Genomic DNA, 15435 nt, shown 5'->3' with positions numbered 1-15435 from the left:
TTCTTCCCAAAAATCATGTGTGGTGGCCATGCTGTCATGGCGCTATGGAAATAGATTGGGTGCCGAGGCAATGCAAAGCCGTGCCATCGCTCCGAGCTGCCCCTCCAAGCAGTCTCGCATTGTGTGACGGTGGGCCATTCTTCCTACTCATTCGCACATGTGCAGCACTGAGCGGAAAAGCAATCAATGCCAAGTAACTCAGTCAAGGATGGTGTCGTAAGCTCTAAACAACGTTGACGAGTGCAAGTGATTGGCGCGCACAGTTCCAGTTCGTTCATTCTTGACAGGACCGCTAAGGCGCAAGCTGTGCAGTAACATACCCATCTATAGATTCAGAAGAAAATGCGAGCGGCAGGCTTTCAAGGAACACTGAGGACGTATATAGAAGTTGGCCTGTACCGATGGGGCGCCGCATTCTCTCGTAAAGTTTGCTTTTATAAGCTTCAAAAAACGAAATATAATGTCGCCATCGCCAGCGGATTTCGCAACTAAAATGTGTACGTCGAGACTGCTTTCCTTGCGCGGATCCCAGAGTCTACGCAAGACAATCATTCACTTTACAACAATGGCAACCCGTCCCTTTCGGTAAGGACGTCACGAGTTTTAATCGGCAAGCAGGGAGATAATTCGAAATATTCGTAGAGATTTGCGAATATTTAACATTCCAATAACGAATCGACTGTCCTTTTGTTCGATTCGTAGAACGAATCTATTAGAGCGTGCTCATAATTATCCGAAACGAGTCGAATAGGTCTTCAAATTTTCGAAAATTTTCCAAAATAATTGGCGCGAAGTCCACCCAATTAAGGCTAGCCGTATTTTTTCTCCACGACTATTCCAAAAAGAAATACCAAGCTGAAACCACGCTAATACCACGCTGATACCACGCAGTATGCTTCCGGTATCGGCATGCACGGGATGGACTTCATGTAGTGACGAGTTAATGTAGTTGACTAAGATAGCTCTAGTTAATGAGCTGACTTCCGGTTCCGGCACCGTATTGGTGATCTGTATTGCTTCTCAATGCTTGTTTAAACATCTATAGCAAGAACTGCATAAGTAATAGTGCCGTACCGCAGCAGCGCGCCGCTAGCGTTTCGGTGTTTCGCACTATGGGTGGTTGAATATTCGCGCAAGCAGCGAATATTCGTAAATATATTCGATCCGCATTCGATTCGTATTCTCTTAGGTTTGTAGCTAAACTATTCATATTCGGTTCGGTTTGTAAAAAAAAAAAAGTACTATTCGCGCGTCCCTCATTATTTGCCAGTAACTACCTATTTTGCTACCAAACGAATCAACATAGTCAGAAAGAGCTACAGAATAGATTTTTCGCGGCGCAGGGACTCCGAATTGCGTTGTGTGTTGGCAGTGCCACTGTATTAGAAGCTTTGGCGCCTATACCGGAAATAACTCTACTTCCGGTCTCGTGTCGTCACTTTCCTCCAACCAATGGGAATTATCAGGTCTGCTGAGTTCACTTCTCTCCAGCTAAAGGGCAAACTTTTTATTTATTTATTTATTTATTTATTTATTTATTTATTTATTTATTTATTTATTTATTTATTTATTTATTTATTTATTTATTTATTTATTTATTTATTTTTATCCTCTCTCAGGGCCACTACGGCATTTGGAGGGAAGCGGCTACAAAAAAAAATGAAATAAATTTAACAAACTGAGTTAATGAAACAGACAAGGTACAAGCATGACTCGTAATATACATTGTTAGCTAAGGCGTTCAGGAGAGATTGGCTGGCTGGTTTTTTGGGGAAAGGAAATGACGCAGTATCTGGCTCACATATCGGCGGACACCTGAACCGCGCCGTAAGGGAAGGGATAAATGAGGGAGTGAAAGAAAGAAAGAAAGAAAGAAAGAAAGAAAGAAAGAAAGAAAGAAAGAAAGAAAGAAAGAAAGAAAGAAAGAAAGAAAGAAAGAAAGAAAGAAAGAAAGAAAGAAAGAAAGAAAGAAAGGAAAGAATAAAAGGAGTGCCGCAGTGGAGGGCTCCGGAAAAATTTCGACCACCTGGGTATGTTTACCGTGCACTGACATCGCACAGCACACAGGCGCCTTAGCGTTTCGCCTCCATCGAAACGCAGCCGCCGCGGTCGGGTTCGAACCCGGGAACTCCGGATTAGTAGCCGAGCGCCCGAACCACTCAGCCACCGCGGCGGGGTATAAAAAAAAAAGATAACGCAATATTAAATGTATCCTAGTTATACAATGTTAGCTATAACGTTCTTGAATTCAATGTGCGTGGTACAAATTACTGGAAAAAAGTTTTTGATCTGCAGAAAGGGATGACAACCTTATGAACCCGATGAGACATTTACTGCTATCTCAGTAATAATTTAATAAAGTTGACCGCAGCTGTCCAAGAAAAAAAGAAAGACAGGCTAAGACAAACCTGCGCCGGTTCCCTTGGCATCACCGATCCTCAGGTCGTCCAGCAGGACACCCGCCAGCGATCTATTGCCGCCCGCTGTCAAGGTGTAGAAGGAACGAAAGCTGGTATCCGCCAGCTGCTTGAGCGTGCGTGACAGCGGCGGATTCCGCAGGAGCTGGCCTTGGCGGAACAGATCCTTAGTGTGCGCGTTCCAAAAGATGGGCCTGCGTTAATTTGCGGGATTTCGCAAGGCACTCAGCATAAAAATCTGAACATAGCCGTGGAAATCTGACCAACTTGATATGTTTACTAGCAACTTGCCGCGTCAAATGGGCAAAACGATCGCTTTCTCTCCTTAGTCTATTGCCTTTTCAAATTGTCCTTATGTAAAGGTTTGGCCATTTGAAATCAGAAAGCTCCATATGGACGATGCGAGACGCAGTAACAGAAAGCTGCGGATTGACTTAGACCACATGCAGTTCTTTACCATGTACCGATATATCGCACAGCACCCGGTGTCTTCAAGCTGTTATCTGTCAGCAGGCTAAATTGCGGATAAATGTCTCCTGGCAGCCTGAATTGCCAGCTGGACGAACTGAAGAAGACTGATCGAACAGGCGTCAAGCTCGGAAAGCTTATTCCTGTGCTGTCCCACAGAAGGCTCAACAGAACAGAAAAAAATCTTCAATGTTTTGTACATAAATTTCTCATGTACTAGATGTCTGCGCTTCTCTTGAGTTATTTTCGTTGCTATAACTTGAAGTTCCAGCTAAGATGTCCAAAATCACCGAGTTAAGGACAAGTCTTCACTATGCGGGTGATGTCGGCAAATAATAGTAGCAATTGCTTGAAAGTCGTCTTTTTTTGAAGAACAACAACTAATAATAATAATAATAATAATAGTGATTGTTTACAGCGCAAGGGCATCTATGGCCAAAGAGCGTCATGTCCCAAGGTGTGTTTCATCTTCTCAAGGTGGGGTCAAAGACCCATTTCCCAAGCACATCACCGTGTATAAGCAGAGCACCAGGCCGGGGGACGCTTGTACCTATTGCATCAGCGGTGGGTACTCGGCGGCACTGGGGATCGAACCCCGCACCTCCCGCATACGAGGCGAAGGCTCAACCACTGCGGCACCGCTGCGTTAAGACGCGCAACTGAGCAAGCGAGTCCTATACTTGCAATGCAACATTCAAGTAGACCAGTGTCTGCTAAGAAGCGTTAATTTTACGGGCTTTGCAGTGTCTGCCTCGATGTATTGGGGGCGTGCTCACTTGAGCGAGTCCTCGGCCTTAATCTGGTCACTCAGGTACTTGATGGCGTCCGCCAGCGCCTCGTCCACTTCGACGCCCTCGGAGGCCTTGTAGTGGGCCACGTCAAACAACTTGTCCCATCTGTACCTGGTGCCGAGCTCGGAAAGAAGCGCGTAGTAGCCGTATAGCGCGGAAGGCGTACCAATTGACTTCCAGCCTGCCATAGAGAAAAAAGTAACAAGTACGACATCTTAACTACGCAGGACTACAGTCGTGTGGGAGGGGGGGGGGGGGGGGGGTGATACAAATGTCACAGAAAAAGGAAATATTTAACAAACCCAAAAATATAGATAGTAGCATGACGCGGTTTTAACGGAAATGCCCAGAGAGATATGAGATTTTTATTTAATAAGGAAAAATTGTACAAGCCGCCGCGGTGGCTGAGGGGTTACGGCGCTCGGCTGCCGGCCTGAAAGACGCGGGTTCGATCCCGGCCGCGGCGGTCGAATTTCGATGGAGGCGAAATTCTAGACGCCCGTGTACTGTGCGATGTCAGTGCACGTTAAAGAACCCCAGGTGGTCGAAATTTACGGAGCCTACGGCGTCTCTCATAGCCTGAGTCGCTTTGGGACGTTAAACCCTCATAAACTAAACCAAACCAAAAATTGTACACCCATTTGTCACCGAAAGGTGACACTGCAACGCCAGTATACCATCTACTGACACAACTGAAGAGCTACGTGAAGGCTAAAAAAATGTAACTGTTCTAGCAATAAAATTTATCACTATTAAAAAAGTTTCGCATGTTTATCTAGACATTTTTATGACAGCCGCGTCATACTACTGCCTATATTTCACGAATTATTTAACTTTCAATTCTTGTGTTACTTTCAGATGAAGATGCATATTTTCAGCTTGGAGGAACAGCACACAGTAAACGTATGCAGTAGCTGCCGCATACAGGAATTGTATATATACTGTGGCCCTGTGGAGATACAGCTCAACCACTTATAAAGAAGTCGAGGGGACGCTGCGATTTCTTCGTTACAGCCGTAGCTTCGTTACAGCGGTACGTGACCTTTGTTGCAACTGTCGCATGCAAACATAGAAGACGTTTGGTGTGCTCCCTATACGCGTTGCGGGGCTTTCAACACGTGTACCAAGTTCCCACCACGCGGTCGTATATACGTGCAACAGCCGAACATGTCAGCCATGCCAATGCGCCTCCGTTTCTTCTGCCGCCCGCAGTGGCTTCAGGGCTCATAAGACGGGTCCCTTAGGAATATTGTCCTAGGAGGCAGGGAGTAACCTATTAAGAATATTTAGGCCTGTTTTATAGGTGCTGAATCTGATACGGGCCTCTGTGGAAAAAAAAAAAAGAAAAGGCGCGCGGTGGCGGTTTACTGTTTTGAATGGTTTTGCCGCTTTCGCCACAACACTTCACTGCAGGACAGGACTGTCTTACGGAGAATACGTACGCCTGACCAAAAACCTTGATGCTCGGCGCCTTTTGGTCAACGGAAATTGTTTTCCGCGCTATGTTTTCCGCCGCTCGGCCCCGTGAAACCAGCAGGACGGAGATACCTTCAATCATGCAAAGCTAACTGCTAAACGGCTTAAACCATGCGACCAAGCTGGGGAAACGGACACTGAACAGCATGTGGAACCGGAGTGGGCCGTGTGCATTTTAGTCACCCCAAGAAACAACGTAAGATTCGGAACTTCGTGTCTACTTAAGAGATAACTGGTCAGTGATTTTAGAAAGCCGCACATTTAATGAATCTGTTCTGCAGTACTGTACGTATAGTGGATAAGCGTGATGTGGCCTGCAATGGTATTGAGCCCTATAGCTCCCTGCATTATTAGACAGCGCGTACGTTCCCACCCTTAGGACTCATAGGACAAAAAATCGTCGGCCACAGGCAAACCCTTCCAGGAGCTACGTCCTCAAGTAAGTACTTCTATACACGGCTGAAGGCATACAGTTGCAGGACTCCGAAAGTGAAGGCAATGCAAGTACCAAGGCAAGAGATAGACGAAGAAGAGAAATGAGGGGAAGAGAAGAAGTGAGAGAAAGAAGGAGAAAAAAAGAAGAGGAGAAAGAAGAGAAGGCGAAGAAAATGGAAGGACATCACGGCTCTCGCAGAGAGAGATAAAGAGGACGAAGGAAGGCAGGAATGTTAACCAGAAGAGTGTTCTGGTTGGCTACCCTGCACTGGGGAAGAGGGACGATGGGATTGAGGGAAAGTGGGAAGGGGCAAAGGGCACAGTCACAAGTGATCCCTCAAGCCAGCCTCTCTCGCAGAATGTTGCTGCTAAGCCGTTGCCTATAGTTTAGAAAGTAACTTTTTAATGTATGGAGGCGATCGTCGTGTATGAATAAGATGTGTTGGCGTGACGCGCTCCTATAGTTACTCAGCGGCAGCTGTAGCGCCTGCAGTGCCGTGCCAACAAAGTATGCGACAGTGTGTGGCGCACTAGGATCTATTTATAGGTTATAGATTTGACCACTTGGGAATAAGCAAGTTCCATTCTGCAGCATTGCCCCTTACAGCTCACCGCTCCGCAGTGCCTTGCTGTCGGTGAAGTTTTCACGGCGCGCGGACCTTGGGGCACTCTCCGTGGCAATGAGCACCCGCGCTCGTTTCGTGAGGCTGCAAATGAGCGAGAGAAAACGTCAGTTCTATTACGCCCTTAATCATTCGCCGTTGAAAGGCGTTTGAAATTCGGAGTGGTGGTATACAGTGGGGTACCCTGCACATATGCGAACGAAACTCCTCGATCTTCGATCTACAGCTGCGCTCCATTTGTAATTAGCGCCTGCCTGTGAGCTGCGCTTTCATTTTCAACGAACGAAACACAAACGCAAGGCCTATACCATTAACCGGCGACATATCTTCGCACTTCTAATGCAACTTTTTTTTCTTTAATTCGTAGAGATTGCGACGTTGAGTAAAAAAAGAAATATTTCTAGAAATTTGTACCTTATATTCTGTTTTATAGTATCTGTAAATGATCTGATGTGTGCGGATTTATACTTGAGATACTTGGATGGAGGAGGAGGATGCTAGGAGGGCAGGATGGAGAAATTGCGGGAGCTGCGCAACCCTATAAATGCCTCCTAAAGAAAAGGAGCCACAACGGGGTTACGCAGGGGAAGGGGAGGGGAAGAGGGGAGGGAGAGGTGGTTGAGGAGGGGAGAGGGGCAAAAGAGATGACAAACACGGCTAGAAGCAAGCGCGTCCATTAGAAACGAGGGCGTAACTTAGCTGCTCTAACAAACTCGAGCAGCAGTTTGAGCGCACTGGTTACTTTGCCAGTCGAGCCCCGGAGAGGTATGACGTCACATAGCGTGGCACAGGGGATGCCAAGTTTTTGGTAGACAGCGCGAAGCTTGGCGTGGTACTGATGCAAACATGGGCACTGGTAGATGAGTGCGGTTTTATGTCTGTTGCTGGCAGTTTTGCAAGAAACTGGCAAAACGGCTACCATCAATGTACATTCGGTTTCTGTGAACCCGGAGGCGTTGTGAAGTCGCAGTTTAGGTCAGTTGTGCTTGTGAGTGCGAACGGCATTGATTCCTCTGGTACCCTGCTTGGCTGTTGCACTACTGGCTGTAGCAAATGCACAGTGCAGGGGCGCGGACCCCTGTGTGCACGAACCGTGTCGTGAATCCGAGCCCCTCGTCAACTGACACCATCTGTAGCTTCGAGTGCGCTGCGCAAGTTGAGTGAAAGCACATGGTGTTCTCTTGCAGCTCTGTTATTATTGATGTCTTGCAAGCACAGGGGACGCTTAGCAAGACGGTCTTCGAGAAGCGGGGAGTTTTGGCGCATTAATATTTTAGTAATGAGTTCGTGTCAGAGACAGCCTATCCACGATTTCGTGTATACAGTGGTAGCTATTGACGTCTGTGAATAGTTATATTTTTCACCTGCGCCGAGACCGCGAGAGTAAAGAGAAATTACTGAGATTTCATAAAGGGGCGAGTGAAAATATTTGTACTATATTAGCTGGGACGACGTATCTTCTTTTCCTCAACCTTTGATTGGCAGAGTTAAAAGTGATCTTACTTTATTGGTTGGGGTCTCCAAACAGGATTGGGACGTGAGGATTAAAATAAACGATTTTGATGGGACCGAGGGCTGGTTTCTTAGCTTACTCCACTAGTCAGTCATTCGATAAATACATTTTTTCCTAGATTGTTTCTTTCTATTAATGGTGAATAAACTGTTACCATTTACCTGTGTTGTCCTCGATTAACGTTATCAAGCAACAACGAACCTATAGGACGTCTAGCAGCCGACCACAATGAACCGTCTGCTTAATTCCCTGTACACCCACCTAGAGGGAGGAACTTCACGTAAAGAAGTAGAACAGCTAACCAGTGGTTTATTTAGCAGAGAAGGGAATGGAAAGAGGTGTTCATTATGACATGCATGACGGAAGCCAACAGTCACTGAAACCAAGGAGCATAGGGGGTTGTCTTTTTCTTTATTTTTGTTTTTCATCAATGTGAGATTAATAAAATCAGAGAATAATAAAGCACAAGATTAATAAAAGCATCTCCCATTCATGAAAAACAAAAAATTAAAAAAAAAGACATCCCCTATGCTCCTTGCTTTCGGTGACTGTTGGCTTCCCTCACAATGGTTGATTAAGGCAGCATAATAGATTTTCAAAAAATAAAGAATATTCGTGGCAGCAGGGAGTCATGAAGAGATAAGATTTGGAGATTATTTGGGTTAGGGTGACTTCGGCTGCTGCAGCACAGAGATGATTGGAGCTTATATCAGGAGACGCACTTTTGTTGTGCGCTAGACATAATGTGGTCCATTATCATTGCGATCACTGTCACGACTATGAAGCGGAAGATAGTTTGAAGCATTCTAAAACCATGGCTCACAGCGTTTTGTTGCACGTGAGATTTAATGTCATACGGTCATAAGCCTCAGCAAGCAAGAAAACGCTATAAGGAGGCGCAGTAAGATGCGGATTTCTCCACTTGCGGAATTACATACACGCGATTCGTCACGACTAATATACAAACCCCAAAAGCCTTGTCTCCGACGAATGCCCAGTAAAAAGCTGTTGAATATGCGGGGTTCCGATAAACGCGAGCAACTTTTCCCACTAATCCTTATGACGGTAAATAAAGCTCGATGAAATAGAAAAAAAAAATGTGCAACATTCATTTCTGAAATTCCTATGCCAATTCAAAGCTGTTATGCATACTTTAGAGCGCCGTTGAAACCCTGTTTTACATTTTGAGCGACCGCTTTTTTCAGTTTTCTATGAACACCCACGCTCGCCGCTTCTGAAACATGAGACAAATGAACGCTTCACGGCTTAACTATAGCCCAGACAACATAGGCTGGAAAGTCGCTTTTATTACTTCGTTATCCGCTCTGAACGACTTGGCGCTGTTTCTTTAAATGTTCACCAAGTTCTTTACAATTTCCGTCTCCATTGGCTTATATGATCTCTAACCACGCCACCAATCATCGCTCCCAACAATGAACCGATTTAACTTATGTCAGAAGTAAACCGTACGTTCCAGCATGCGATCGAGGCAATTGCTTCAACGACTGCGAATGATGCAGGGCGAAGAAAAAAAAATGGTGTCTTGAGAAAGCGGCCACTCGCAAAAGTCGATGAGGGGCGAAATAGCGGCGCTTGTTCGGTGAGTGAGCTTTCCCCGTCTTCAGAGCACTCTTGCGCCGAAGAACGAGGAGCTATTTATTATTCACACCACCGGAAGAAAGTTAGCGCTATCAGGCGCGGTCTTGTGGAATGCGATCAGCAGTGGGTGCTCGGTGAACGACCACCTATCCCCCCCCTTTTCGCAAATCGGCAATTTATGCGCAAGGCCGCGCGTGGTCTGGATGGTTTCACGGAGAGTTCGAATCGCTCTTTCGGAAGTGTGCCGCAAGCCGAGATAATCTTGCATTTGTTCTCAAAAGCCCCGCTTTGCGCTTTGGAATGAGAAGATTAACTGCTCCTTGCTTCTTTAGGTATTTAATTTGAGCGGAGTTTCGTGTATTTCAGCGCTGGACATTGGCGGCATGAAAGCGCACAGGCCCAGCCTGCCGCGTCGCTCCGCAGTATTTGTTGTGCCGTATGTGGTAACTCCGAAGACTTTTAAGAGTAAAACACTAAACAGCCATTGTCGATTCGGGAGCTTAATGCGCTCGTTATATATGTGCGCCTGTACCACGAAAGCGTGCTCTAATGGTATTGCAGGGTATTTGCAATCGAGATACTCTATTCTGGTGCAAGAAATCCTTTAAATATCTCTAACGGGAAAATGAGAAAACTACGATAAGGTTTGTTTAATCAATGTGGTGATAAAGTATCCAGGTGATTGTCAAACTGAAGTGCTCACTCTCAAGGCCTACGTCGCATGCATGCTTCACAGGTTACAGGCCTGCATCACATGGATATAGATCACGCAGCATTCCTATTGACCAGAAGGTGAACAACGCGACGCATATTAGCTATCGGTCTGAAAGTGAGTGCGTAATACTAGAGTGGTGGCGTAACTGAGATTTCTGCTATACGACCGGCGTCCTTCCAGTAATACTATACTGCAGCGATGTCGGAACTTCCAAAAAAACATATTTGATACTGTCCTTCATTGTTCTGCTCGGGTAGCTATTTTGACGGTACACCCAGCGGAATTCGTTTCCCATGCAGGCAACCTAAACAATCTTGTGCAGCGTTGTCACTGCATCTTACGCTTTGTGTATTAGCGGTTGCCTGCGCCGAAGCAACGCTTGCAGCGCCGACCCGCGGGACCTATCTTTATGTCTTAACTGCGGACAGCTCTCTTGCGTAGCGTCGCGCTGCAGTCTGCCCTCTGGACGTGGATGCCACCTGAGGAGACCGCAACACACACCAAGATGTCCTTTGACCCAAGGCTGGACTCCTGAATCTCGATCGCCCGCGACCACGTTATGTGACAACCACAGGGACATTGTGGGGAATTGGTGAACACCTTTTTTCGTTTATGCAAGACACCACCGATAAGTATTAGCTGCTCCTTGTCGTGAATGCACAACGTATAAATCTTGCAGTAGCAGTAGTAGTTAGCGGGGTTAATGCTACAGCGACAGCTCAGGCCATAATGTGCCGAACTCAAGGTAGGTACAAATCAGGTACGCTTGGTGCTAATATTTAGACCATGTCTTTAAAGAGGCGAACATATCGAGCGTTGCTTAAATTGCAACTAAAGTACCTAAGTTCGCAAGTAATGTAATCTGGCGCCCTTGCTTTTAGAGGTATACGCAACCAAGTCAAGACCTAAACAGCCACAGTACCCCATTCCTAACACCGCGCACGAAAAAGGTCGCACCTGTGGTAGTGCAATGCCACGAATCCTCCACCGATGCCGGATGCGTGCGGATGCACGACGCCCATGCAAAGCATGGTTGCCACGGCAGCGTCCGCCATCGTGCCGTTTTTTGAGTACACCTCTCTGCGAGGAATGAATCGGAAGTGGTTAATACAGCAAGATGACCACAATAGATGCCCAGTATTCCATTCAAGTACAGCGTCTAGCCGCGATTGGCCCTTCAAAAAGTGAAATAGTTTCGACGACTTCGCAAAAATGTTTAGAAGTTTTTCCTCACGAAAGCATTTCTGAGAAGTCTACGGAAGCTAACACTTGTATGCCTTCTTGCGTAGAACGTGCTCAGTATCCAGATTAGGTACTATAGATGCTGCCGGCATCAGCTTTCGGTCTTAACTGGTGGAGAAAATAGACAGTCAAGCCACGGACAGATCACGTGATCGGTTCGTGAAAACGATATTAAATTTTCCGAAACAAGCGCGATAGCAACTAGACAGAAGAAAAAAATATCTGGCCAGTCCGTTTTGCGGTTTAGCATGTTAAGCAGTGTCACACTGTGAAAGCGACCTGTGCAGTAGAACTTGAACTATCATCTCACCGTCATTGCTGTTCTCATCATCAGTTCCTCTATACGCTCGCTGCAAGGCAAAGGCCTCTACCACTGTCACTGAGTCCCCTCCGTAGCCTACTGCAACCACCCTAAAACCCCAAGCTTCTTAATTCCATCCTCACACCTGACTCTGCCGCCTCTGCTATATGTATACCGGGGACAAGTTTGCAGGACGCGATTTTTTGTAAAAACGGTTATTGTAGCCTCCACATCGCTACCCATTCGCCTGATATTGTATGAAGGCATTAAAGGCTTAAATGCTCCTTCCTCTGGTAACAAAATCAGGCTACTCGGTAGCGGGGCGGAGCTACAATAAGCGTTTTTACAAAAAATCGCGTCCCGCAAACTTTTGTCCCCGGTGGTATAGTCTTTATCAGGAGTAGAGAGCATGGGAGAGGGGGGGGGGGGGAGTTTGCTTCAGGGTCGTGCACTGGGGCTCCGCTAACATTCACGGAAGTCCTATATATCAGAGGGGGCAGGATCAGAAATCTTCTTACCTTCAAGTGATTTGTAACGCTGGGGATGCATTACGAGCCACACAGTGGGACTCTGAAGCAAGCATCCCTGGGCTCCAAACTTTTGATTGACGGTTCCCTTCTCTTGAAATCCACTCCGTTACCCCAAAGAGCCATCGGTTACCTGTTTTCAGTAGTAATTGTCCTTCATCGAGATGAGTTGTTGGGCAGGTTGGTTCATTCTAGCGTAAATACCGGTTGCGAAAAAGGAACATTCACATGATAATTGTCCCGTCTTCTGTCACGTGAATGTTCCTTTTGCGCAACCCACCCTTAAGCTACTAATTTCCCGGATCAACCACACACGCTATTCACAATTAAGCGCCCAGCAAGAGTACTAAAGCGGTCGCACGTCACCTGGGTATGTGCTTGCAGGCAGGAACGTCGGTGACGACGGCCCAGCGACTGTAGTTGCCCATGACGGAGGGAGAAGGAGCAATCTCTACGATGCCACTGCCGGCAAAGTAGAACACAAACAGGACGAGCGCCACCAGGCCCACCAAGGTGGCGGCCACCGAGCCGGTCCCGTACAGAAACTGGCGCCTGGCTCGAACGGCTCTGCGTGGCACGAGCGACCGAAAACTGTGTGCCGCAACTTCGAATGTCGCGACCTCAGAACAGCAGTGGTGAGCATGTTAGACTTAATAAACGACAAACTGTGGAACAAAGCACAATATTTTGGGGGCGCAACGAGGACAGCGGCATCGCCTCTTCAAGAAACGGCTGGTTCGCTTGAACCCCCTTAAGTTTACCTCAGCAACATCCAAAAATATGGCATTGAATTAAGTCCGAAATCAACAAAGCTTGGAAAGGGGCAGCCGGACTCATTGCGTGGGTTAACCCGCACTTCCATGTCACCCTTCCTTGTGGTCCTATTCCTCTAAGCGCGGTACTGATAGCATGTATTCTAATATTGTTAGTATACCGTGCTTTGCAAGCGGCGCCAGAATACCTGACTTCAGCTTTTCTTTACACGATTTGTATCGCGTCTGACTTATTTCTCCTCGAAAGAGTAAGCCAAGCTACTTCACTGCTTGACAGACGACGACGCTCGGCGCTCGAGATGAAGTACTTTTGCAGGCGATCGCCTGCAATGCAGCACTACTATTCGGGTATCTGAATCAATCCTGGTTGCGTACAGCACCATGGCACTGTCTCTGGAACGTGCAAAGATCCTTTACACTCACTGTTACGCTTTTTGGATCAACTTCCGGTCGCTGAATGTAATAAATAAACGTTCTGGTGCTGTAGCCTACCAAGCACTGAGCAGAAAGTCAATCAATCAACAATCAATCAATCAATCACGCCGTAAAATCAAAGGACGCAACTTACTCTGCTATCACCCTGGACGAATCATCCGCATCGTCCATCGTTTCAAATTCGTGGTCATGATCGGCTCGCATGGTGTCGAAGGTGGCCTAGCGAAGCGAAGTGCGATGGCTCTTTTGTCCTTGATTCTTTACCAAAGGCGTCCTTGATGGCAGTTTTCAAAAAACACAACAGAAGCTGCTGACGTCCTCTCTTCTTCCAAATCACTGCCAAACAAAGAGAGAATCACCGGACCGCTTAAAAAACAGCCTTCAGCGTAGCGTCAGTGCAACTTTCTTCGAAGCGTTTCTTCTTCGTCTTCTTCTTCTCCTTCTCCTTGTTACCGTTGTTGTTGTTTATATTGTTCATAAAATGATGAATAAGAAGATGCGGTTAGCTTGCCAATATATCTGGTAAGGTGTGTTGTTGGTCAAGTTAGTTGGCATTTATCATTCTTAGAAAGGCATTGCTGGCGGACGACGGATGTCTGGTAGCTTTGGTCAAAGGCAGAAATTCCGTTCGAATTTTTTTATTGTCTTGACGCATATCCCACTTCTCCTTACAAGCGCCGCCTGTAACCCATGCTTAATAGCCAGCTTAATAGCTCGAACCCCAGCTCAAACTTGAGGTCCTGGTTTTAGAACGCGACTTTCAAGATGATATAAGAAATTTAGGGGACAATTAATTACAGGAAGTGTTGAAAATGCGATAGCATTGAAGTATGAAGTCAAGCATGGTTCTCCTCTTTCGTCATTGTTAGTCTGCGCATGCGCTGAGCCTGTGGAGCGGCCCGTGCTCCATCTTCAGCGGCATACTTCCGTGCTCGCTCTCTCCGCTTGCGGGAATTTCCCACTACGGTAGATACACGCGGCGTTGATTCCGGCTCCATTCCAACCTTATATGTGGGGATGTGTAGACCCGTCGGCACGCTAACAAGTGCAGCTGCCAAGATCCGCCGAGACCGCCACCCGGCTATGCCTTGTCACGTGACCAGTACACTGGCCACAGCCAGAACACCTGCAAACTGGGCCATATTATTTGGTCCTATGATGTCACGAACCCCGGTGACCAATCAGCGGTTGGCCATATCACGTGACTCTGTGACATCATCATTCTCTCCACCAATTAGCGAATTTTATGGCTAACCACTCTTTGTTTTTTTTTTTCGTGATAAAGCTTCCGGTACTTTCGTATGAAAAAGTAACTGAAGACACAACAGTGTGTGTGCGGTGGGGAAGGAGGGACAGGGCAGCACACGGTATGGTAAGCTCCTTGTCCTGTATTTTCAGTGGAGAACTAAAGGAAAGGGACAAAAATCATCGATTCGAGGAAACGAGCAAAGGTAAATTCTGCCAATTTTACTGAAGGAGGACCACTTTCTTTATTTTCCTTTAAATTTTATAAAGCAAACTAAATGTGTCCTGCTGTTACTGCCAAATACGGCAGAATGCACACTTACGTGAGTTGTGAAGTCATGTCTGCAAAGCTACAGACTGGCTGTATACGCATATATAGAATCTCATCCAATTTCTTCCAAGCTGAACAAAGGACTCGCTTATTAGCCTATACTCCTCGGCCCGTTTTCCTTTGATCATGTCGTGTACTATTTTCCAGCCATATTATAATCTCTGCTTTAAAAGTTTAGAATAATACTTATCTATTTATTTATTTTGCACCATTGCACCAGCACTCGTTCATTGTTATGAAAGGCGACGATTACCCTGAGGCGCGAGCCTTGCTTGCGGACTGAATGCTTGGCCTGGACCGTTGTCGAACATTGCAAATTACATAGATCCAACTCAGCCAAAACCCCAAGTTACAATTTATTTATTTAGCGCTGTATGCAAGAAGCTCATTATAGTGGAGGCCTCCGGATTGATTACGTCGGCGCGCAATGTTAACTCTCGCCGCAATCTCAATACAAGAGCGATTTCGCATTTCGTCAACATCGAAATGCATTCGCCGCGTCTGAGATCAATCTCGCTACCTTGGAATCAGCTGCTGAATGCTG

General features: G+C 46.5%; 1 protein-coding gene across 1 annotated transcript in view; it reads right to left on the bottom strand.

Annotated features, from left to right (window-relative positions):
- The window catches only part of LOC144097025 (glutathione hydrolase 1 proenzyme-like), a 37604-nt gene extending 23933 nt beyond the window's left edge, over window positions 1-13671 (bottom strand). Inside the window, exons 1-6 of the mRNA XM_077629817.1 lie at window positions 13449-13671; window positions 12474-12674; window positions 10995-11117; window positions 6200-6294; window positions 3662-3857; window positions 2409-2611 (exon numbers count right to left, since the gene is read on the bottom strand). Coding sequence (XP_077485943.1) covers window positions 2409-2611; window positions 3662-3857; window positions 6200-6294; window positions 10995-11117; window positions 12474-12674; window positions 13449-13519 — 889 coding nt within the window. The 5' untranslated portion in view covers window positions 13520-13671. The remainder of the gene's footprint in view (window positions 1-2408; window positions 2612-3661; window positions 3858-6199; window positions 6295-10994; window positions 11118-12473; window positions 12675-13448) is intronic.
- Window positions 13672-15435: the final 1764 nt, after the last annotated feature.

This window comes from Amblyomma americanum, chromosome 7, assembly GCF_052857255.1.
Source record: "Amblyomma americanum isolate KBUSLIRL-KWMA chromosome 7, ASM5285725v1, whole genome shotgun sequence".
Classification (NCBI taxonomy): domain Eukaryota; kingdom Metazoa; phylum Arthropoda; class Arachnida; order Ixodida; family Ixodidae; genus Amblyomma; species Amblyomma americanum.
The sequence above is the reverse complement of the archived record's forward strand: the minus strand, read 5'-3'. Positions and strand labels throughout refer to the sequence as shown.